We start from the raw sequence: 26,051 nt of genomic DNA, 5'->3' as shown, positions 1-26,051 counted from the left end.
GATTTTGTTCGTTTAAATACAGTTGCTTTTGCTTTTAACGCTGTCTTGGCTGGCTCTTCCAAAGAAAGCACAGCCTTCACGGCATTAATAAGTTCATCTACATCTTCTGAACTAAAGCTCTGCGATTGATCATCATACGGAGTTGAATCTATTGTTTCCTCATCATCATCCGATGTATCATCTTCTGTAGTCTGCCACATAGACGTATCTGTCTTAGTCTTACCTGCCCCTTGGTTGCTTGTAGAGGCTACTGGAACCAAACCATAGGAAGGGAGCTGCATGTATGGGTTCATAGTGTAACCTAACCCTTGAGGTGGTGCTACCGGAGCTAACCTGTCCGCTATTGAAGACAGAGTCTTTGCGAACATATTCCATGGTGGCTCTGTTGGTGGTTGAATTACCTCCTGTTTTATACTTCGCTGAAAAGCGAAACAGTTCGCACACAAACCCTCATAAGTGACCAATTGATTCATATCAATTACCCCTGACTTACAAGATAAGCATGTTAGGGCTATAGGAGTGCTTGATAAATTCTCCTCATCACTTTTGCCGCTCACAGACATGGTATTAACCTGTTATCGACTACACAATTTGTTACTGAAGAACACCCTATATGTCAGTATATAGAGGTGAGATCAATCTGACCACAGTGCACCTGATTTGAGGGTCAGAACAGGACTGACATTACATAGAAAAGTCAGCACACATACTAGCAGTCAGTCACATGTTAAAGCATTAGATATTGTCATATGAGAATACAACCTCCAAAACAACCTATACATAAGTAGGAAAATTGTACTTCTGTTTTAACTGGCTCTTTTTTCAACATAACATGCAGAAAACACAGTAATATACAGGTCTCATATGCAATATTTACTAAAAATTAACAATGCATACTAAAAAGTAGAAGGAATTTTTAGTACTGTATACCCTGCCTCCAGAGAGCGGGATACAGGGAGACTCACCACACTTCCATATCCAAGCAAATGCGCTCGTAAGACGCTGAGTGGATTCAGACGCTACTGGTGTACACTGCCACTCTTGGTAACTGATAACGGACACGAACGCTGAGCGACTTCCACGTGTATGCAGACGCTAAGGCCTGCGACTCGGTCTGGCGGGTTTTATCTCTAGTGTACACAACCGCAGCGTCTAAGCTGCGACCGAGTACCCTCGTGGTAGCGTCTGAGCCGGAAGTGAGGTCATTCAGTTCATGAAACGAGAGACACGCGGGAACTGGCATGAACTCGGAGGAGGGGCGGCCAGGAGAACGTCTGACTCCCCCTGTTCACTTAAACTCCCAGGATCGCGACCTCTACCTAGTCCTGACGCCTATGATCCCCGGAGCGTAGCGCTGTCACACTCGAGATGTTCGGCGCATCAACACACTGTTTGTAGTCTCCACCAAATCAGTGTAGCTGTTTCCTGACCCCTCTAGTAAGAGGAAGACCACAGGCTCACCGTCTCCCAATGCTCCGGCCACAGCCTGGTTACGTCTGCTGGACCTGCTAGGACATCCGACACAGACGCCCGTCGAGACAGCACTAATACCCGACGGTAAGCGTTGTTGCGACCCGGTGGGGAGTTGTTGGAGCGACTCTTTCTAATAAGCGTTTAAGACGCTGTTAAGAGAAGTCGCTCAAAAAAACAATATAGTAAGTCTATAAAAAATAAAATAATAAATGCTTTAGGCTGCTTTATTTACAGCAGCCCTGTGACCATGCGGCTTCCTGCCTCACCAAGCAAAAAACTGATCTGACTGAGTCAGTGGGCGGGACTATATAGTGGAGGCCAGAAAGCTTGTGACCGTGTTGGTGCCATTTTCGCTGTCGCTCGACAATATCCCAATGTTATCCTGTGGATAATCCTGTGGACCCAGCCAGAGAAATAAACTTTTTGTAAAGAAGCTCTGTACAGCTCCCTTAGCTGTGACCGTCTCCTCCAGGCACATTTTCTAAACTGGGTCTGGTTGGAGGGGCATAGAGGGAGGAGCCAGCCCACACTCTCAAACTCTTAAAAGTGCCAATGGCTCCTAGTGGACCCGTCTATACCACATGGTACTAATGTGGACCCCAGCATCCTTTAGGACATAAGAGAAATAATGTTAAATAAAAACAGCATATTCCATAGTATCACTGCGATACAAAACTAAATATGCCTTTGGTAATAAGACACATTATTAAATGGGGCTCTTATTTCCTTGATATAGCACATCCTTGCTAGGCAATTAGATTTGCTGTGTATCCTGAGTTAATTACTATTATCACAGAGCAGAAAGGAGAAATAAAACAATAATGAACATGTGGGAATGTACAGTCCTAGCTTCTGAGTATTTACAAATGAACGGGAGAGACTAGGCTGAGACACGGTACGGGAGACAACATGGAGTGAGACTGTAGGCAGATGTAGTGTGGGTGAGCAAAAAAATAAGAATTTACTTACCGATAATTCTATTTCTCGGAGTCCGTAGTGGATGCTGGGGTTCCTGAAAGGACCATGGGGAATAGCGGCTCCGCAGGAGACAGGGCACAAAAGTAAAGCTTTTACAGGTCAGGTGGTGTGTACTGGCTCCTCCCCCTATGACCCTCCTCCAGACTCCAGTTAGGTACTGTGCCCGGACGAGCGTACACAATAAGGGAGGATTTTGAATCCCGGGTAAGACTCATACCAGCCACACCAATCACACCGTACAACTTGTGATCTAAACCCAGTTAACAGTATGATAACAGAGGAGCCTCTGAAAGATGGCTTCCTAAACAATAACCCGAATTAGTTAACAATAACTATGTACAAGTATTGCAGATAATCCGCACTTGGGATGGGCGCCCAGCATCCACTACGGACTCCGAGAAATAGAATTATCGGTAAGTAAATTCTTATTTTCTCTATCGTCCTAAGTGGATGCTGGGGTTCCTGAAAGGACCATGGGGATTATACCAAAGCTCCCAAACGGGCGGGAGAGTGCGGATGACTCTGCAGCACCGAATGAGAGAACTCCAGGTCCTCCTTTGCCAGGGTATCAAATTTGTAAAAATTTACAAACGTGTTCTCCCCTGACCACGTAGCTGCTCGGCAGAGTTGTAATGCCGAGACCCCTCGGGCAGCCGCCCAAGATGAGCCCACCTTCCTTGCGGAATGGGCCTTAACAGATTTAGGCTGTGGCAGGCCTGCCACAGAATGTACAAGTTGAATTTTGTTACAAATCCAACGAGCAATCGACTGCTTAGAAGCAGGTGCACCCAACTTGTTGGGTGCATACAGTATAAACAGCGAGTCAGATTTTCTGACTCCAGCCGTCCTTTAATGTATATTTTTAAGGCTCTGACAACGTCCAACAACTTGGAGTCCTTCAAGTCGTCTGTAGCCGCAGGCACTACAATAGGCTGGTTCAGGTGAAACGCTGATACCACCTTAGGGAGAAAATGCGTACGCGTCCGCAGCTCTGCCCTATGTCGAATGGAAAATTAAATAAGGGCTTTTATAAAACAAAGCCGCCAGTTCAGATACTCTCCCGGCCGAAGCCAGGGCCAGTAACATAGTCACTTTCCATGTGAGATATTTCAAATCCACATTCTTTAGTGGTTCAAACCAATTGGATTTGAGGAAATCTAAAACTACATTTAGATCCCACGGTGCCACCTTAGGCACCACAGGAGGCTGTATATGCAGTACTCCTTTGATAAAAATCTGGACCTCAGGGACTGAGGCCAATTCTTTTTGGAAGAATATTGATGGGGCCGAAATTTGAACCTTAATAGATCCCAATTTGAGACCCATAGACAATCCTGATTGCAGGAAATGTAGGAAAACGACCCAGTTGAAATTCCTCCATCGGAGCACACCGCTGCTCGCACCACGCAACATATTTTCGCCAAATACGGCGATAATGCTTCGCGGTGACTTCCTTCCTTGCCTTTATCAAGGTAGGAATGACTTCTTCTGGAATGCCTTTTCCTTTTAGGATCTGGCATTCAAACGCCATGCCGTCAAACGCAGCCGCGGTAAGTCTTGAAAAAGACAAGTACCCTGCTGAAGCAGGTCCCTTCTCAGAAGTAGAGGCCACGGATCGTCCGTGACCATCTCTTGAAGTTCCGGGTACCAAGTCCTTCTTGGCCAATCCGGAGCCACTAGTCTTACTCCTCTTTGCCGTATAATCCTCAATACCTTTGGTATGAGAGGCAGAGGAGGAAACACATATACCGACTGGTACACCCAAGGTGTTACCAGCGCGTCCACAGCTATTGCCTGCGGATCTCTTGACCTGGCGCAATACCTGTCCAGTGTTTTGTTGAGGCGAGACGCCATCATGTCCACCATTGGTTTTACCCAACGGTTTAATAGCATGTGGAAAACTTCTGGATGAAGTCCCCACTCTCCCGGGAGAAGGTCGTGTCTGCTGAGGAAGTCTGCTTCCCAGTTGTCCACGCCCGGGATGAATACTGCTGACAGTGCTATCACGTGATTCTCCGCCCAGCGAAGGATCCTGGCAGCTTCTGCCATTGCCCTCCTGCTTCTTGTGCCGCCCTGTCTGTTTACATGGGCGACTGCCGTGATGTTGTCCGACTGGATCAACACCGGTCTTCCTTGAAGCAGAGGTTCCGCCTGGCTTAGAGCATTGTAGATTGCTCTTAGTTCCAGAATGCTTATGTGAAGAGACTTTTTCAGGCTCGACCACACTCCCTGGAAATTTCTTCCCTGTGTGACTGCTCCCCAGCCTCTCAGGCTGGCCTCCGTGGTCACCAGGATCCAATCCTGCATGCCGAATCTGCGGCCCTCCAATAGATGAGCCTCCTGCAACCACCACAGAAAAGATACCCTTGTCCTCGGCGACAGGGTTATCCGCAGGTGCATCTGAAGATGCGACCCTGACCATTTGTCCAACAGATCCCTTTGCATGGAATCTGCCGAAAGGGATTGCTTCGTAAGAAGCTACCATTTTTTTTTTTCTTTTTTTTTTTTCCCAGGACTCTTGTGCATTGATGTACAGACACCTTTCCTGGTTTTAGGAGGTTCCTGACCAGGTCAGATAACTCCTTGGCTTTTTCTTCGGGAAGAAAAACCTTTTTCTGAACTGTGTCCAGAATCATCCCCAGGAACAGCAGACGAGTTGTCGGCATTAATTGGGATTTTGGAATATTCAGAATCCATCCGTGCTGCTTTAGCACCTCTTGAGATAGTGCTAAACCCATCTCTAGCTGTTCTCTGGACCTTGCCCTTATTAGGAGATCGTCCAAGTATGGGATAATTAATACGCCTTTTCTTCGAAGAAGAAATATTATCTCGGCCATTACCTTTGTAAAGACCCGAGGTGCCGTGGACAAACCAAACGGCAGCGTCTGAAACTGATAGTGACAGTTTTGTACAACGAACCTGAGGTACCCCTGGTGTGAGGGGTAATTGGAACGTGGAGATACGCATCCTTGATGTCCAAGGATACCATAAAGTCCCCTTCTTCCAGGTTCGCTATCACTGCTCTGAGTGACTCCATCTTGAACTTGAACTTCTTTATGTACAGGTTCAAGGACTTCAGATTTAGAATAGGCCTTACCGAGCCATCCGGCTTCGGTACCACAAAAAGAGTGGAATAATACCCCTTCCCTTGTTGTAGAAGAGGTACCTTGACTATCACCTGCTGAGAATACAGCTTGTGAATGGCTTCCAAAACCGTCTCCCTTTCTGAGGGGGACGTTGGTAAAGCAGACTTCAGGAAACGGCGAGGTGGCTCTGTCTCTAATTTCAACCTGTACCCCTGAGATATTATCTGCAGGATCCAGGGATTTACCTGCGAGTGAGCCCACTGCGCGCTGTAATTCTTGAGACGACCGCCTACCGCCCCCGAGTCCGCTTGCGAAGCCCCAGCGTCATGCTGAGGCTTTTGTAGAAGCCGGGGAGGGCTTCTGTTCCTGGGAAGGAGCTGCCTGTTGCTGTCTCTTCCCTCGTCCTCTGCCTCGTGGCAGATATGAATAGCCCTTTGCTCTCTTATTTTTAAAGGAACGAAAGGGCTGCGGTTGAAAGGTCGGTGCCTTTTTCAGTTGGGGAGTGACTTGAGGTAGAAAGGTGGATTTCCCGGCCGTAGCCGTGGCCACCAAATCCGATAGACCGACCCCAAATAACTCCTCTACGCATCGCCTGTCCACTGTCGTGTCCATAAAGCTCTTCTGGCCGAAATGGACATAGCACTTACCCGTGATGCCAGTGTGCAGATATCTCTCTGTGCATCACGCATATAAAGAAATGCATCCTTTATTTGTTCTAACGACAGTAAAATATTGTCCCTGTCCAGGGTATCAATATTTTCGATCAGGGACTCTGACCAAACTACCCCAGCACTGCACATCCAGGCAGTCGCAATAGCTGGTCGTAGTATAACACCTGCATGTGTGTATATACCTTTTTGGATATTTTCCATCCTCCTATCTGATGGATCTTTAAGTGCGGCCGTCTCAGGAGAGGGTAACGCCACTTGTTTTGATGAGCGTGTTAGCGCTTTGTCCACCCTAGGAGGTGTTTCCCAGCGCTCCCTAACCTCTGGCGGGAAAGGGTATAAAGCCAATAACTTCTTTGAAATTAGCAGTTTTTTATCGGGGCACCCCACGCTTCATCACACACGTCATTTAATTCTTCTGATTCGGTAAAAACTACTGGTAGTTTTTTCACACCCCACATAATACCCTGTTTAGTGGTACCTGTAGTATCAGCTAAATGTAACATCTCCTTTATTGCCAAAATCATATAACGTGTGGCCCTACTGGAAAATACGGTTGATTCGTCACCTTCACCACCGGAATCAGTGCCTGTGTCTGGGTCTGTGTCGACCGACTGAGGCAAGGGGCGTTTTACAGCCCCTGACGGTGTTTGAGGCGCCTGGACAGGCACTAATTGAGTGTCCGGCCGCCTCATGTCGGCAAACGACTGCTTAAGCGAGTTGACGCTATCCCGTAATTCCACAAATAAAGGCATCCATTCTGGTGTCGACCCCCTAGAAGGTGACATCCTCATATTTGGCAATTGCTCCGCCTCCACACCAATAACGTCCTCATACATGTCGACACACACGTACCGACACACAGCAGACACACAGGGAATGCTCTATACGAAGACAGGACCCACTAGCCCTTTGGGGAGACAGAGGGAGAGTCTGCCAGCACACACCAAAAAGCGCTATATATGACAGGGATAGCCTTATGATTAAGTGCTCCCTTATAGCTGCTTTTATATTAATATATTGCCATTTATTTTGCCCCCCCTCTCTGTTATACCCTGTTTCTGTAGTGCAGTGCAGGGGAGAGACCTGGGAGCCTTCCTGACCAGCGGAGCTGTGACAGAAAATGGCGCCGTGTGCTGAGGAGATAGGCCCCGCCCTTTTCCGGCGGGCTCGTCTCCCGCTATTTAGTACATTTAGGCAGGGGTAAATATCTCCATATAGCCTCTGGGGCTATATGTGAGGTATTTTTAGCCTTTTTAAAGGTTTTCATTTGCCTCCCAGGGCGCCCCCCCCCCAGCGCCCTGCACCCTCAGTGACTGCCGTGTGAAGTGTGCTGAGAGGAAAATGGCGCACAGCTGCAGTGCTGTGCGCTACCTTAAGAAGACTGCAGGAGTCTTCAGCCGCCGATTCTGGACCTCTTCTTGCTTCAGCATCTGTGAGGGGGCCGGCGGCGTGGCTCCGGTGACCATCCAGGCTGTACCTGTGATCGTCCCTCTGGAGCTTCATGTCCAGTAGCCAAGAAGCCAATCCATCCTGCACGCAGGTGAGTTCACTTCTTCTCCCCTCTGTCCCTCGTTGCAGTGATCCTGTTGCCAGCAGGAATCACTGTAAAATAAAAAACCTAAGCTAAACTCTCTAAGCAGCTCTTTATGAGAGCCACCTAGAATTGCACCCTTCTCGGCCGGGCACAAAAATCTAACTGGAGTCTGGAGGAGGGTCATAGGGGGAGGAGCCAGTACACACCACCTGACCTGTAAAAGCTTTACTTTTGTGCCCTGTCTCCTGCGGAGCCGCTATTCCCCATGGTCCTTTCAGGAACCCCAGCATCCACTTAGGACGATAGAGAAATTGGAATTGGATGGGAGAGAACTATAAGCTTAAATGAACAGGTGGATTTATAAAGAGCATTTGACACTTTGGTGACTGGTGGGAAAGAGTGTGAGCAGAAGTACAGTAGTCTTGGAAGTGAAAGTACAGATATGTCCTCATACATCTTTGCTACAGTAGTGCCAAACAGCTCATCTTGGCATGCCAGGTTCCATGAGACTGCTAGCATCAGGGTGTCTTTTTTTTGGAGGGGGGAAAATGCATCTTAGTCAATGTGACTAGGACGCATCAGGAGACTATGATTAATTAGATTTGTGACACTTCTAAATCTGTGTTCGACTGAGGGCTTAATTCAGCACGGAACATGCTGAAGCCCTATCAAGTGTGTGCATGAGCAGCAGCCACAATGCGCTTGCGCACATTGTGAGATGCGACAGATGTCACGTTCACAGGGAGGGGGGCATCGCAGGAGCGGTTTCGGAGCATGGTCAGGACAACGCAGGCACCCCCAGATCGTTTGTGGGACAGACCGTGGTGGCTGCGTGACATCACACGCAGCTTCTGCGACCTGAAACATGGTGGGTAGCCGCCTGCCTTCACAGCTGGGCAGTGTAGGTAGAGGGCTACGCTAAACTTGCAAAAGCATCGCTGTCATGCGATGCTTTCGCATGTTTGCGTGGGGACTGGATCTGGTATGCGGGCGGACTTGCCCTGTGCTGAGGGTCCACCTGCATGTCAGAGAAATGGATCGTAGATTTACTTTTTTTTCGCACATCTACGATCCGTGCTGAATTAGGCCCAGAGTGTAAATCTGCATACAAAGTGCTACAATGCAGTGGTTTTTTTTCCATGTCAAGTTCCTTTGTGCTTCATATACAGACTAAGTCGCACATAGATATACAAGTGTCACATATTAACTAAACCAGCACAATCTCCTGCCGCGTCCTATTCGCATCATACATATATTCAGCCCAACCCTCCCCCCAGAAAAAAAGACAACTGACACTAGCAGAGATGCACAGGACATGTCAGCTCACTCGCGCCAGGCATCTCCCGATATGTGGTGTATTGAGGCTGTAAGATGTGTTTATCAGGGGGGAGTCAAAGCACCGTTCAAGGACAAGAGTAACGGACAATGGTAGGAAGTGTGATGCAATATAAAATTAGAAATATAAGGGTGAGGGCTTTTGAGGTGGGAGCAAGAAGGATGAATTGGAAATGTGTAACTGGAAAGTTAATTTAAGTACTGCCATATCAATAAATCAGTAAAACTCAGTGGGACAGGGCAGTGATCTTACCGTAGGAAGGATACGTATCTTACAGGTGACTGGTTTAGAAATACCGTTTACCAATGTTTTCAGTATCTGTGGAAGAAAATATTCAGTAACTCAAGATACGTTTTAGAATCATGTTGATAAATAAAATTTATGTTTGGGTCTAGTCACAATTTAATTTTTTTATCATGCATTCTGAACACACAAAATTATAGAAAATGCTTGAAAAAAAAGATTTATGTGCTTACCTGTTAAATCCTGTTTCTTTGGTTCCATAGGGGACACAGGCTGTACACTGACTATATGCTTTTGAGTCTGGGCACCAAAGGGTTAACTTTTTTTTTCCCAGCAGCCCAGGCTACCTCTCCCCTATGCCCTGACCCCAGCCAAAGGCAGCTAGTTATTAGCAAGCCCAAGGCAAAGAGTGAGAATAAGGAAGACCGGCACACACTCAGGTCCAAATACGGGCAGTACGGCTGGTGTAATGGTTAGCATTAATGCCTCACAGCACTAAGGTCATGGGTTCAATTCCCAGCATGGCCTTAACTGTGTGGAGTTTGTATATTCTCCCTGTACTTGAGTGGGTTTCCTCCGGGTACTCTGGTTTCCTTCCACAATCCAAAAATATACTGGCAGTCGCCCCGGTTATCTACCTAAGTGGTATCTTCTTTCCATATTAACCAAGAGATTGTGGTTCTGGCTTTAATCTCTTCTGGTTGGTCTTCCAAAGAACGGTCTTTAGATGTGGTATGGGCTCTCCGTATCTACGTGGAGAGGACTGCCTTCATCAGGTCAGATATCCTTTTTGTTCTTTTTGGTTTTCACAAACGTGGCCGGCCTGCGAATAAGCAAACCCTGGCCAGATGGATTAGAATGGTGATTGCACAAACCTATGCACAGGCTGGGACTCCCAGCTCCTGCTGCTATTAAAGCCCATTCTACTCGGTCTGTGGGACCTTTTTGGACGGCCCGCTGTGGCCCGTCCGCTGAACAATTGTGCAAGGTGGCTACGTGGTCCTCTGTGAACACGTTCATTAGGTTCTATGCCTTTGATACTTCCGCCTCCCAGGATGCTTCCTTTGGACGCCGAGTTCTTGTGCCCGCTATGGTGCGTCACCTCCCATGAGGAACTGCTTTAGGACATCCCCGATTTATTCCCTGTGGAATCCCAGTGTACCCCGCTGCAGAAAAGGAGATTTATAGTAAAAACTTACCTTTGTTAAATCTCTTTCTGCGAGGTACACTGGGTTCCACAGGGCGCCCACCCTGACGCACTTAGCTTCTTTGGGTTTGTATGGCATTAGAGACTGGTCCCTTCTCCTGTCGTGAGAATGTGGTTCTATGTGACTAACATCTCCCGTCTCTTTTACCTGCTACTGCACTGGACTGGTTAACGAAACTGTGCTCCAGTGCCCGTAGGCGGGGTTATAGAGGAGGCAGTGCAGTGCATCCTGGGAACAGTCAAAGCTTTAGCCTGTTGGTGCCTTGGATCAAGATCCAACTCTACACCCCAATGTATTCCTTGTGGAATCCAGTGTACCTCGCAAAGATTTAACCATGGTAAGTCTACCATAAACCTCCTTTTCTTCCTTCTCCATAGGGGGACATAGGGGAATAGCTCTGGGACACCCCAGCATACAGCCTAAGGAAGGGGGATGCTCCTGAGCTGCGCCGAGGACCCTTCGCCCAAAAGTTGTAATCAGGGGGTGGCGAAGGTGTCAAAGGCATAGAATTTGAGAATCGAATGTGCAAACGACCACATGACTGCCTTACAAAGCTGCTCCACTGATGCACCATGACCAGTTGCCAAAGAAGTTCTCACTAACTGGTCACCACAGCTAGGGCAGGAAGGTCCACCACAGAATAAGTGTGGCGTATAGTCAAATAGAGCTATCTGGCCAAAGTCTGCTTAGTAGCCGGTCAGCATTATTTGTAAAAATAATACAGGATAAAGAGAAAATCTGTTTTACAGAGAGATTTTGTCCTGTAAACATAAATCCAGAGGGCCCTCACAACATCCGAGGAGGCCTCCTCCAGCGAAGAGTCTGGCACTTGTAAAGAATGGACCACGATTACCTGGTTGATGTGAAACCTGGATACTACATTAGGAAGGTAGCCCAATCGTGTCCGAAGGACAGCCTGGTCTCAGTAAAAAATTAGTAACAGAGAGTGACAAGACAAAGCGCTCAAATCGGACACCCGCCAGGCTGATGTTTTGGCAAGAAAGAAGACAGTTTCCAAATAAGCTAACAAATATCCATGGTGTCCAAGGATGCAAAAGGTGATGAATGAAGAGCCTAAGAACCACGGAGCTACCCCAAAGTACAAACAGAGGCTGTACGTGGAGGACACCCTGTGGGAAGGTTCCTACATCAAGCAACAGCATAATCTGTCTCCAAAAGACCACAGAGAGGGCTAAAACTTGCACGTTCAATGAAGATAGGCAAAGGCCGAAAACAAGACCCGCATGCAGTAAAGGACTTGCTAGTCTCGGAACGATTTGGGGTTAAAATTTCTAGCCGAACACCAAAGTAAGTTCTCCAAATCCAGTGATAAATCCCGGCAGAAGGTTTTCGGGCAACGAGCATGGTACGAATGACCGAACTTCAGAAAACTATAGCTATAAGGACAGATGTGTCCAGAGTCACCTCGTCAAAGTGAGATGTGCCAGACAGTGAAACGTCAATGAACAGGCTTAGAAGAGCTGCATACCGTGCCAACCTCCATACCAACCTCGGAGGATCCGCAAATATCAGTTGAGATTAGAGGGAAAAGAAACATGAGAGGGAAGGTCCACCGTACCTCCAGGGAATCCACTAGAAAAGCTCCGAAATCTCTGGTGCAGTTTGTGGTTGTGCCGAGATGCCATCATGTCAGTGTCTGGTAAGCCCCAGCAGAGAACCAGGTGCTGAAAGAGGTCTCTTGTCCGAGGGAACACCCTGGTGGCTTAGGAAGTCTACCTCACAATTTTTTTTACCCTAGGGATGTAGACCACTGACCACCCTTGGAAGTGGCTAAACCTAGTGAGCAGCAAACACAGAACTGCAGGAATGATGGCAGAGGTAAGTCAGGATCATGACAAAGGGCCTTCTTGGAGTCTGCGTCAGTGCACCAGGAACAAACACAGAGGGCTCCCCTAGCTGCCATAGCAGATGCCCACACTTTAGAGGTTAGTATACCTGTGCCAATTGCTGCCTCGTCAAGATAGGAGCCTGCCTCCATGATATGCTCTACTAGGGACAATAGCTCGTTTCTATGGGTACCAGAATGGAAGCCATCCTCCAGGGAATCTGCCCACCGTTCGATGGCCTTAGCTATCCAGGCGGACACGAGGGCTGGACATACAATTGCACCCATATTACAATAATCGCCTTGAGTAAAGTTTACAGTTTCCAATCCATCAGATCCTTGAAGGATGCCATGTTAGGGAAAGGGAGGGCAGTATTCTTAACTAGGCGGGCAATGTGATCAACAACCGGAAGAGGGGATTCCCATTTGGGCCAATTCACAGCTGGTAGTGGGGAAAAAAAACAGCAATGCGTTTAGAAACTTGGAAGCACCTATTAGGGCGAGCCCATGCCTCCACTAGGAGGTCCTCAAGTTGCACAAAAAAAAAAAAAGTTAAGCATTTACCCTCTTCTGACGTTTAAATACAAGTGCGCTGGAATTAGGGGTCTGCTCTGAATCCTTGATCAGAAGAACAGACTTAACTGCCTTGATCAGGGCCTCTATATCCACCTGTGGTAGGTAAGACATGCGGGATAGAGGAGGTAAAAATATCCGAGGTAACAGACACATTTTCCTCGTAGTCCAGGGAAACTTTCTTACCTGGAGAGTCTGCGCTTAGATGTACATTACGGTCTCTCTAGCATCTACTGTAAAGATGCAGACACTTGCACCAACCCCTACACTGCCTGATTAAAGGAGAGTATCCTCTGTGGTTCTAAGGCAGATAGCTGTGAATCATGCTGAGATGGTATTACGTTGGCAACCTTGGCCACGCCTGTAGGTACACTAGTAAGGGGAGTGAGCCTGAGGGTTGCAAACTGATTAACTAACTGCAACATGGCCTGTGAATGCGTGGAAGCCTACGCCGGTTCCTGTCTGGAAGCTGTGGCCTAAGGAACCTCCTGCTGCGTAGCTATGAAACACCAGACACAGAGACCATCGTTGCCTGGAGCCTGAGTAGACAGTATAGAAGTACAAGTTCTATTGTTAAACAACACAGGAGCACCGACTTCCCTGGGTGCTTTGCCCTTGGAAGACATGGTATGGAAATCCCCACACACAAAAGTTATGCAAGCAGTGGTGTGCCAACAAGGGGTAGTGCAATGAATGTTAACACTCCACAAATAAAGAAATAAGTGGTGCTATGTAGAAGGGGATATGCAATAATGAAACCACAAACAATGAACAAAAGTATTTATATGAATAGTAATGTCTGATACAAAGTAACACAAGCAGATGTTCAGTAATTAATGAGAAGGTGACAGCCTAGGGATCCTGAGAACTTTAGGATCATAGTGACGATGAGCACACCATTGGAAGTAGGAGTGCCATACACGGTAATATATGCGGGCTGAGGCTGATTTTCAAGCCTGAAGCATAGTCTGAATTACTACACAGGGGAAGCATTTTTCCCTTAGGAGGGAAGCCTCAGGAGCGACGCCATCAAACACAGGTGTGGGGGTTCGTGGCTTGGCCGGCATGCAGTAAGAAGCAGGGAGCCAGCGCTCCGCTAAAATCCTGCTTACATATCCTGTTACCCCGGGGTGTTGGCGGCCGCTCATCACCAAGCTGCTGTGGGAGTGTGTCCTGTCCTGGAGCCGAGGATCATGACTCCCGCTGCCGCAGACTCAGCTTCTGCATTTTGCTGTTTGGACGCGCTGGAGAGGGGACCGGAAGTGCCGCCGCCATCTTACACACTGTGTGTACTGGAGTCCTGTGCCCGCCAGGAGAAGTGTAAGCTGGTAGCGGTGAGCAGCTCTTGCCTCCCATTCTTGTTCCCCCTCACTCCCCATCAGTCCCACCATCTCTCCTCCAGCTGCCCGCACAGTTATATGGTGTGGGTGCCTGAGAATGCAGGGAAGCATATTTTAACGCTGGGCACGGATATATATGTGAGGAGAGGTGCACTCCAGTTTGACAAGCTACTGTGATCTCACCTTTAGAGTCTTTTTACACCCGCTACAACCGACTACCTACTGTCTATTTTCTTCCATATCGTTACACTACCTATGTATGAACTCTCGTGAACCCAGCGACTGTGACGCAGGGAACTGTATGTCAGTGTACGTTACCAGTGACTGTTCTATTTCTATCTTACATTGACCGCTACTTTTAGCCATCATGGTTAAATCAGGCAGCTCAGCTGCAGCTAAATTAGAAAAATATGCTATAGGCTCACAATCGGCTTCACAGTCGCAACAGAATAGTAGCTCTCCCCCACCTGCATCGCCATCGGGAGTTCTTCTGCTGAGCTGGTGCCGCAGTCTACTCAACAGATCTTGCTGGCTATTACGGCATCAGAGCAGAGAGTTACAGATAAAGTTGGCCAGGTCCAGTCTGACATTTCCCTGATTAGGCATGACATGCAAAAAGTCTGTGAGAGGATAGGGGAGGCTGAACAACGCATCTCTGACCTAGCAATTTACTGTTGAACTAGCACACCGTCTCCCCTTCTGCTATTGGAACGCCAAATTCAATATTCCATGCTATTTCCAGCTCGGGTCAGAGTGATACACAATGGCACTACCCATTTTTTTTTTAACACAGCTCGAGAGGGAGCGAGGGCCTTGGGCCCCTAACTGATGACTCTTGTGGTGAATATGTTTCATAATATGTGTTTTCATTAATTCTTTTTCCCGGTTTTGTATTTTGCTTATTATTGCTTACTGACCGGTACGCATTACCCACTGGTTTTTCTCTTTTTTCTACATCTCTATACCCTTGGGTTTATAATTATTTACTTATTTTTCGCTTGTTCTTTTTAAGTATTCTGTTACGATGATCCAAGTGTATCTAAGTTTGAATGGATATACCGGGTGGGCGAAGGGTGGGTTGTTCGTTTGTTGTTTTCTTCATGTACATATCTTGAGTCTCATATATTTAGTATGTGGTATTTCCTAGGTTGCAATGCTATCGCATTTCATATACTGATTTGGTTGTGTATAATTATGTGCTGGGGACCTGCGAGACTTAATCACATATATTTGTCACTGTTACTTACTGTATTTTCACCCATGGATTTACACTGTGCGGGTCGGGCATGGTGCTTCTTTACCTTATATACCTCAATTTCTATTATTGGTCCGTTTCCTATGACACAATTTGATGTACACCAATGGCTGTAGACATACTAGGGCTCCGCGTGCTCGGTTGGAATGTGCGTGGCCTGAACGATCGTATTAAACGCACATTGGTTTTGACACAGGTGAAGAAATACAAGGCAGATATTGTCTGCCTTTCAGAGACCCACTTAACTGGCTCAAAGACATTGGCTTTCAAGAAACCCTGGGTGGGCTTGCACTATCACTCCACTTTCTCTAATAATGCGAGAGGAGTTTCGGACCTTATCAAAAACACACATTCACTTTCACTTGATACATAGTCAAATTGATAAATATGGGCGATAAGTTTTTTTAAGAGCATATTTTAATAGAATGCTCATGCACCTCCTTGCAGTGTATGTACCCCCTCTTTATAATAATGAAGTCTTGAGACGCTATGGCTTTTGTGGCCACGTCTCCCTCTGCTCCTATTCTCTGTAATGGGGACTTTAACAATGTTGTAGACCGGTCGCTGGAAAGGTGGAGCGAGGCCTCGAGTGTATCCCCGATGCCACCTGTGTCTCCTACTCCATTTGCCAGGTTGCTACAGGAACTGGATTTACTTGACATATGGAGAATCAGACATCCGACCATGGCGCAGTACTCCTGCCACTCGCCAAGTTTTCGCTCCTTTTCAAGAATTGATTTGGCCTTAGTTTCTCCTGACCTAGTCCCTAAATTGACAGATGTTCAATATTTACAGAGGCATTTCGGATCACTCTCCTGTCATGGTAATTGTAGATAACGCAACGGCACAGGGTACCAGGATGTGTAAACTTGACCGGTTCTGTTTAACTCTACTGTCTGAGGATTCCAACATGTGGGGTAATTCTGAGTTGATCGCAGCAGCAAGTTTGTTAGCAATTGGGCAAAACCATGTGCACTGCAGGGAGGGGCAGATATAACATTTGCAGAGAGAGTTAGATTTGGGATTATTTTGATTCCATGCAGGGTAAATACTGGCTGCTTTATTTTTACACTGCAATTTAATTTCAGTGTGAACATGCCCCAACCAAATCTAACTCTCTCTGCACATGCCCCTCCTGCAGTGCACATGGTTTTGCTCAATTGCTAACAAATTTGATGCTGCGATCAACTCAGAATTAGGCCCATGATTGGGTAAAGGAGGGAATTTGTACATCATAATGTCTCATATTAGGACCCTTTAATTAAACACAACGCCTTTAAGGCCACAACGCGGGATCCTTTATTCAACAAATCGCTAAAGTTAAAAAAACATGCGAGGGAGGAGGAATATAGCCTAGAGAGGGCCTGTCATGACACTGAGACTTTATATTTGGCGGACAGTATCCCTGAAAATAGACTGAGGTGGGATACGGCGAGGAAGGCATGGACAGATTGTCTGTTGGATAAGTCCAGGCGTAAGCTACTCTTCTCAAAACATGCCCAGTACTACCAAGCAGATACTGCTGGCAGTTATCTGGCTTATTTATCCAGGGGTGAGAGAGAGAGCACTTCTATACAACAGATGAGGGACCCTCAGGGTACTATACATTACACCATACCGGATATTGCCCAGGTTTTCCTTTTTTATTTTTCGACTCTATATGCATCTAGGGTAACATATTCTCTGCAACAACTATGGTGGTCATTCCGAGTTGTTCGCTCTGTATTTTTTTCTCGCAACGGAGCGATTAGTCACTAATGCGCATGCGCAATGTCCGCACTGCGACTGCGCCAAGTAAATTTGCTATGCAGTTAGGTATTTTACTCACGGCATTACGAGGATTTTTCTTCGTTCTGGTGATCGGAGTGTGATTGACAGGAAGTGGGTGTTTCTGGGCGGAAACAGGCCGTTTTATGGGTGTGTGCGAAAAAACGCTACCGTTTCTGGGAAAAACGCGGGAGTGGCTGAAGAAACGGAGGAGTGTCTGGACGAACGCTGGGTGTGTTTGTGACGTCAAACCAGGAACGACAAGCACTGAACTGATCGCAGATGCCGAGTAAGTCTGGAGCTACTCAGAAACTGCTAAGAACTGTCTATTCGCAATTTTGAGAATCTTTCGTTCGCAATTTTGATAAGCTAAGATTCACTCCCAGTAGGCGGTGGCTTAGCGTGTGCAAAGCTGCTAAAAGCAGCTTGCGAGCGAACAACTCGGAATGAGGGCCCATGGTCATATTTAGCCCTCATAGAATTGCCCTGTTTATCCCAAGAGGTGAGAGACTCTAGAAGCAGATATTACCCTCGAGGAGATAGAGACCGCTATTGCCTCGTTTCCTAACCGTAAGGTGCCTGGGGAGATGGGATACTAGTTGAGGTGTATAAACAATTTAAGGATTTCTTTGCTCCATATTTAGTAAAACTATTTAATGATTTATTTGAGCGCAATAGTCTCCCCCTTTCAATGCAAGAGGCCATCGTCATAGTACTGCCTAAACCGGGTAAGGATCTCACACTCCCTGACATGTACCACCCAATCTCGTTATTGGGATATTAAGGTATTAGCTAAGCTGTTGGCAGTCCGCCTCAACACTGTTATAGCATCAATAGACCATGATGATCAGACTGGCTTTATGCCAGGAAAGGCAATGGTTCAAAACTTGCACAGATTATTTTGTCATGTGCAGGGGGAGGGCCGAGCGGAGTCGAAGGCAGTGGTGGTATCCTTGGATGCCGCCAAGGCCTTCGACTCGGTGGAATGGATACCCTTACGGGAAATACGCCAGAAGTTTGCCTTTGGTCCTAAATTCATACAATGGGGGAGATTCAAATGTTTGAAAAGTCAGTTGGGTGTCTGTTTTTTCCTGTCTATTAGTTAGGAAAAAACAGACTGCCAACTGACTTTTCAAACATTTGAATCTCCTCCAATGGGTTAGATTGTTATACTTCATGCCTAGGGCCTGTGTTACCATAAATGGATATGTTACGCCATCCTTTCCTCTAGAGCGAGGAACTAGACAGGGATGTCCACTATCCCCTGCTTTATTTGCTCTTGCCATTGAGCCCCTCGCTGCATGCATACGGAGGTCCTCTGACATAAGAGGTATTCCGATTGGTGACCATACTGATTATTATTGCGCTATACGCGGATGACATGCTATTGTTCTTAAATGATGCAGATGCCTCTCTATTGAAGCTACTTGAAGTAGTGAACAATTTTGGGTCCTTCTCAGGCCTACTAATAAACTGGAACAAGTCCAGCATCCTCCTATTGTCAGCGGTCCTCCCTGGGGCCGCGACTGTCTCAAGCCCGTTACAATGGACCCTCCCCTTCAAATACTTAGGAATTAATGTTTCCCCAAAGGTTAAAACATATGTTCAGCAGAATCTAGTTCCGATTACTGATGAATTCAAGTGTCGGATCCATCAATGGAAAAAACTACCCTTGACGGTTACAGGCCATATAAATTTAATTAAGATGGTTGTATAACCCACATTTTTTTATATCCTTCAACATTCTCTCCCATTTATATTCCTAAACAGTGTTTTGATAAAATTAATAGTTTGATCTCCTCTTTTGTTTGGGGGGGTTGGTCGCCTAGGGTGGCACTGAGAGCTTTGGTCAAAGCCAAAACGGATGGGGGTTTAAGCTTGTTCAACATGCGAATTGCTCAATTGGTGCATATGTCGATTTGGGCACAGGGTAGGGGAGGACCTACAGCGGTGGGGTTCCTGGCCGAGCATGTGGGACCCCACTTCTCCCTAGTCCACTTTTTCCTGTCTGGCTCATCTACAGGGAAACTCCCACCTATGTTGCGTCACACCCTACTTGTATGGAGGCATGCCCATTCCTACTATGCAAGAGTAAGGTAAGTATTACCCAAAGGTATTCGGGCGCTGTGAGGCGAGATGCTTGGCTAAGCAGCAGCCTATGTTTAGAGGGAAGTCACTCCATGTACGGTATACTAAGAAGATAGAAGAAGGCTGCGCTGCCAGAGGAAAGGACAATATCAATCACTAAGTGTATAAATTTTAAGAACAATTTATTAAAAAACAATAACTCATTAAAAAAACAGTATTCTGTGCAAGATAGTATGCCAAATGCATGCATAAAAGTGAGATTTTACCCAGGTGTTGGTTCAGGACATGTGTTTTGTATTCTATAGGATCCGTTCCAAATTTTACCCTTAAATAGTAGAAATGTAGTTAGAATCCACTGTGGAAAGTCCCTTTTAGATGATATTTAGAGAGTCCATTATAGGTTCCATATGCCGCTAGAGGGTTAATTGCAATGTCCCATGAAATGGTGAATACCTCATGCAGTGCGGAGATTGGATGGTGCCTCTCTGGGACTCCTCTGGATAGCTGGTGAACAGTGAGGGCTGGTTCGGGTCCAAATCAAAGTTGTCCTGTTCCAAAAGATGAATATCTGACACGTTTCGCTGCATCAGCCTTGCAGCTTTTTCAAAGGTGCAAGGCTGATGCAGCGAAACACGTCAGGTATTCATCTTTTGGAACAGGATAACTTTGATTTGGACCCGAAAGGGACTTTCCACAGTGGATTCTAACTGTACATTTCTACTATTTAAGGGTAAAATTTGGAACGGATCCTATAGAATACAAAACACATGTCCTGAACCAACACCTGGGTAAAATCTCACTTTTATGCATGCATTTGGCATACTATCTTGCACAGAATACTGTTTTTTTCATGAGTTATTGTTTTTTAATACATTGTTCTTAAAATGTATACACTTAGTGATTGATATTGTCCTTTCCTCTGGCAGCGCAGCCTTCTTCTTTCTTCTTACCATTCCTACTATGACTGGACTGACATTGATAATGAAACCCGTGTGGTTTAATGTTGCATTTACAGAGCTACTGCAACTGTCAGACGACAATATCTGGTTCTGAAATGGCCTCACAGAAATCGCTCAGCTATACCAAGAGGGTGTTTTCAAATCCTTTCAGCAGCTTCAACAAGACTTCCCAGTCCCTAATTCAGCCTTCTTTAGGTATTTGCAAATTAGACATGCCATAACGGCACAATTTGGTCCCTGCGATAGCAGAGCTGGCCGAAGAGGTAGACGGAAAAGCTCATCTACAGAGAGTTCCCTCAGATCCAGGAACCAATGGCGTCTAGGCCATACCGAAGCTACCAGAATGAGCTTGCCGGCTTCCTTCTTGAAATTGCATAGTACTCTGGGAAGGAAAGATACTGGGGGGAAGGGGGGGGGGGAGAGATATGTTAGAGGGAATTGTGAGTACATTCACGAAGTTCGCTTCTGTATCTCTTGTATATTGGAACCTTGTGGTTGTGTCTGGATGCCATGAGATCCACGTTTGGCAAACCCCATTTGTGTACTAGGATTTGAAAGACATCCAGGTGGAGAGTCCACTCTGCGGTGTGGACATCCTGGCGACTGAGGAAGTCTGCCTCTCAGTTGAGGACTCCCTGAATGAAGATGGCAGAATCCGAGACACTTCCTATATAGCTGCCGCACGAGTGCCGCTATGTCGATTTATGTAGGCTCCTGCATTTGAAGATCCCTGTAAATTGCTCAGAGCTCTAGCACATTGATCGGGAGAGTCTTTTCTGCTTGGGACCAATGGCCCTGAAAGGAGTGACTGCCTGTGACTACTCCCCATCCTCAGAGACTGGCATCCGTGGTGAGAAGTGTCCAGTGTGGAATCCAGAAAGGTCGTCCCTTGTCCAGGTTGGGCATGTGAAGCCACCATGCAAGAGATCGATGAACCGCCTGCGTCAGAATTAGGGTCTGAGACTTGAGGTGTGTCAGGAGGCCGTTCCAACTGGCCAGTAACAGGCGCTGTAGCAGCCTGGATTAAAATTGTGTGTATTCCACCATGTCGAATACCGATATCATAGAGCCCAGGGTCTGCATGGCCACAAACATAGAGACCCGGGGGCTGTGAAGCAGGTTGTGGATGAGCAACTGCAATGTTGCAAACTTTTCCTGCGGTAGGAAGATGTGGTGTAGGCTGGCATCCAATAAAGCCTCAAGGTGGAGCATCCTCTGAAAAGGGGTAGACAAGGATTTGGCCCAGTTGATTATCCAACCATGGGCCTGCAGAAAAGGACGTCAGTTTGAGATGAAGGTTTAATATCTCTGGAGTTTGTGCCAGGAGAGAGAGATCATCCAAGTAACGGAGGATGCGAATCCCTTGACCTCGGAGATGGGCCACCATCACCGCCATGATTTTGGGTTACACCCTGGGAGCTGTGCATAGTCCAAGAGGTAGGACCTGAAATTGGAAATGCTGTTGGAGAAAAGCAAACCTGAACAATTGTCAGTGAGAGGGCGCTGTAGGCACATGCAGGTACACATCCTGGATGTCCAGGGAAACCATATAATCCCCAGGTTGCATTGCTAGGGCAATGGAGCAGAGAGTTTCCATACGGAACTTGGGTAGTCTGAGGTACTTTTTCACCAGTTTGGGCTTCAGAATGGGGCGGTATGACCCATTTGGTTCCTGAACCAAAAAAGTGTACAATAGAAACCCTGACCATGTTGATGGCGTGGAACAGGGATGACCACTCTAGACCGCAGAAAGTAGTGAATGACTCCCTGCTTTGCTTGTGCTTTGCCAGGATCCGGTGATGGAGTGGTAGGGAAGTACTGTCTGGGAGGACGTCTCAGGATGGAAAGAGCGTACCCGTGAGAGAACACTTCTTGGACCCAGGTGCCGGTTGTAATAAAACTCCATGCTGGGGCAAACTGAGAAATCCGGCCTCCCACCCTGGGGTCCCCCAGGGGGAGGCCCATCCCGTCCCGTCACGTGGAGTGTTTATCCTCAGGTTTGGTAGGAGGACGTCTGGCACCCCAAGACTGTTTGGCCCTGGGTTTAGAGGCCTTGTCTGTGTGATGTGAGAGTGGGAAGGACTGACCCTTGGGTTTGCCTTGTGAAAGAAAAGACCAAAGGGACAAAGTCCGAGGTCTTCCTGAGGAAGCTGAAGGCAAATGAGCAGTCTTAGATGTTGCTAGTTTCTCGACAATCTTGTCCAGTGCTGGAAGTCGCCCATGTATGGGAGGGCTTCCAGAGTTTTTCTTGGCATCCATATCCGCCTTCCAAGAGCGGAGCCACACAATGACTGCAACTGCAATGGATACAGCCGAAGCCATAGGAGGATAAAAGCGCAACGTCAGGAGCAGCTTCGCCAATGTAATAGGTTGCATCTCTGATATTGGCAATAATTGGGCAGTGGACAGATCAGGTGTGAAACTGCTTTCCAGGTCATCGGACTATGTTTCAATTGCCTTAGTAACCCACGCTGTGAACATAGCTGGCCTGACAGTAGCTCCTGTAAGCGAGTACACTGACTTCAGACACATATCCAGTTGTCTATCGGCAGTTCGTTAAGTGAGGACGCAGTTGGGATAGGCAGGATGGGACTTTTAAGTGTACCTTTTTTCACAATCCTCTGTGGGTAACGGGCCTTTTAGGTGCCGTGAATTTTTTTGTAGGAGTTTTTCATGTTTCAGTTCTAACTTCTGTGAAGTGGTCAGAGTATGGGAACTCAGCTAGGACTACTTTTACTTTTAACAGGTCTTTATTTTAAGTAGTGACTGGTTCAGTATCTTCCAGCTGAAGAGTGAATTTGACCGCTCTGATTAATGCTGCCACATTAAATTTAGATGGGACCTCCTTATCCCCCTGACAGAGGTCCTGCATCAGAAACCTCATCCATGTAAGCAAGTACTGATGATTCCTTAGAATCCGAGTGTGGTGTGGATTGTGAGGACAGTATAGTACGTTTAGCAACAGTAGGTGCAGGCAGTGTGCCTTGCTCATGTATCATGCTTTGAAAAGCAGCAGATGAAGCAGCCAGATTCTGAATAGATGTAGAGAATGAATCCAACCACTGGGGGGTGGATGGGTGGGGCTTCTACGGCCTGGTAAACAGGTTGCAATGGCTGGTGAAAACGCATAGAGGGAGCCACTAGAGGCTGCAGTTGCTGTGGAACAGCTATAGGGGTAGCCATAGTAGACTGCAGTGGGTGTGGGCCATGTCCCTGTGGAACCAGTGCGGGCTATCCTGGCTGGGGTATACCCATAGGGGGACAACCACCGGTGGGGTAGCTATATGGTCTGCAATTTTAGCCTATAAGGATGTGAATGAAGTCCATGGGGGCTCTTGTAAAATAACTGGTGAGGCGGAGGTGCTGGGAGGCACTAGCCAACCCAGGCATAAAGCATCCCGTGATCAATCCTGAGGTAAAACCTCAGTGTGACAAGCATTACATGCTACCAAAGTGGATGCACCTGCCTGCTCTGCCTTGCTTTTGTGAGACATGGTAACAGCAAGTAGTGAACACACACAATATGGTATAGAGCAGTGTGTAACAGGCACAGTATGTGACAATGAGCGCACACTATTACAATAGTAAAGGATGGCAGAGTTAGCCCAATACACACCAGAATTCAAGGGTCACAGAGAAAAAATAAGTACAGGGAAAGCAAATATAATGTACAGTTTGAATAAAAAGAAATCAAACAGCAGCACTAGCATAAGTCACATACAAAACAAATTTAACTGCAATGGACATTGGTATCAACTACACAGCACTTTGAGGAGGCTGGTAGGATTCAGCGTTTTGTATAACCTGCTATGTAGGAGAGGTATACAGAGAGACACAGCCCACCACCTCTGGAGACATGCAGAGCTCTGCATAATGGCTACTCAGCGTTTCTTGAGAGGAAGGAGCAGCCCAGGGTGGGAAGACTGATGTGGAATGGCGCCCTGGGTTGGGGGAGGGACCGGTGGGGAAGCGCTTACCTCCCCTGTGCTGTGCATCACCACAGGATCTCCTGGCCATTAAAGGGCCCCATTAATTAATTAAGGGTACATTAATGCCCTTGTGGTCTAGTGCGGCAGTGAGTACACTTAATGGACTGGAAGCACATCAGCAGCCGTCTGCCTCCCAATACCGTGGTATATGGACTGCACAAATAGTAGGTTTTCGCTTTACCTGTCCCCCATGTCTCCGGATGCAGTCCTGGGGCGCCCCTGTGTCTTGCTAGTGAGGTTACAGTGGGAGCCCCGCCGAAATCACCTAACCACTCGTGGTGTCGTTGTCCGGTGGGGGTGATAATAGACCGCTCTGGCGTCCTCTTACTGCCAGTAGCTGTCATCCCATTGTAAAAGACATACAAAGGCAAAAAAAACACTAAAAGCGTAGGCTGCAAGCTGCAGCCCCTGTGCAGTGTGTCCAGCTCCATGTTGCCACTGGGAAAAAAACGGATGTGCCTTAGCATGGATGTGGAGTATGAAGGGGAAGAGCCCAGTGCATCCAGGGAGGCTCACAAGCTTGTTGTTCTGTGACAGTCCTGGTCTCCAACAGCATCATACCAATGCTAAAAATTAACCCTGCGAAGACCATGGACCCAGATGAAGAAACATTGTTTGGGAATTAAACAGAATCTAAGTGGGGAATTCAATTCCAGGCAAATACATCTGCCTAAATGAATCAGCGCGGTAACAGCCATGCTTGACGGTAGTCCGATCTCACACAAAAGTGTTCACAGCCTCAGAGGGTAGCAAGCACTTTTGAGCAAATTTAGGATTCGTTCAGGAAGGCAAAGGGTGCGATATGTGGTGAAGTTGCTGGCGTTTGAACTTTGCAGAAATAGCTATTTGTACCCTTCGTCTGTGTAATAAACATGCATTAAAAGTAAATGTTAAGTAAAGAAATACATTTAATGCTTATCTGAGCAAGCTATTTTTTCTTATTAAGTACCTGCTTCAATCTATCAATCTTGTATGTGTATAAGCTAAACAATGTGCTTTAAAATGAATAAGCAAGTAGCTGTATCCTCATACTTTTGTCAGAATTAAACATAATGCAGTGTACCTGAAACTGCATGAGTATCACCCTGATCACTCATGATGAATAAGCTAGGGGAAACTGAACAGTGTTCTTTCCTTCTTAATACATACAGTATCAGACTGGCAGCATGCCCTGTCTAATGTTTGTATACAAAACATTGTGTATAACAAGAAATGGCGGGTTGCTTATGTGATGGACAAGAATGAAGATGAACACGAATTAAGGCATTGTCAAACTATAGTATCTTCAACTGACATTGTTGGCTGACTACAATGTCAAGTATTTCTATTAAACTTGATTTTTATTATTAAACTAATGAAGCCATTAAATCTACTGCCACCTATTACTACTTGTAATATACCTGGCTTTTTTGAATAAACTACCTTGCTTTAAAATATATATATATTTTTTTTTACTATAAACCCATTCGCCTCCCACTTTTAAATTTTGACAAACATTTAACATTAGCATAGACTGTTTCCTGAAATTTTTTGTCAATGCACTTTTTGAGATAATCATGATCAAAAATGTAAGTTTTAATTTGGAAAATGTTTTTTCGTCACAAAGTCTATCATAGGAAAGGGCAGACAAAATACAGTAAATGACACCACTCCCACCTCTCTTAGGATTACATATATACAGTACTCTCCATATACCAAATTTGAA

At 46.6% G+C, this 26,051-nt stretch overlaps 1 protein-coding gene across 4 annotated transcripts in view; it reads right to left on the bottom strand.

Annotated features, from left to right (window-relative positions):
- The window catches only part of DUS2 (dihydrouridine synthase 2), a 625,618-nt gene that overhangs the window by 398,037 nt on the left and 201,530 nt on the right, over nucleotides 1-26,051 (bottom strand). For 3 of the 4 annotated variants that reach the window (XM_063945271.1, XM_063945269.1, XM_063945272.1), the window contains one exon: nucleotides 9,331-9,396. The exons of the other annotated variant lie outside the window; for it this stretch is intronic. In XM_063945271.1, the coding sequence (XP_063801341.1) occupies nucleotides 9,331-9,396 (66 nt within the window). The remainder of the gene's footprint in view (nucleotides 1-9,330; nucleotides 9,397-26,051) is intronic. 4 annotated transcript variants of the gene reach the window in all.

Source organism: Pseudophryne corroboree, chromosome 11, assembly GCF_028390025.1.
Source record: "Pseudophryne corroboree isolate aPseCor3 chromosome 11, aPseCor3.hap2, whole genome shotgun sequence".
Taxonomy (NCBI): domain Eukaryota; kingdom Metazoa; phylum Chordata; class Amphibia; order Anura; family Myobatrachidae; genus Pseudophryne; species Pseudophryne corroboree.
The sequence above is the reverse complement of the archived record's forward strand: the minus strand, read 5'-3'. Positions and strand labels throughout refer to the sequence as shown.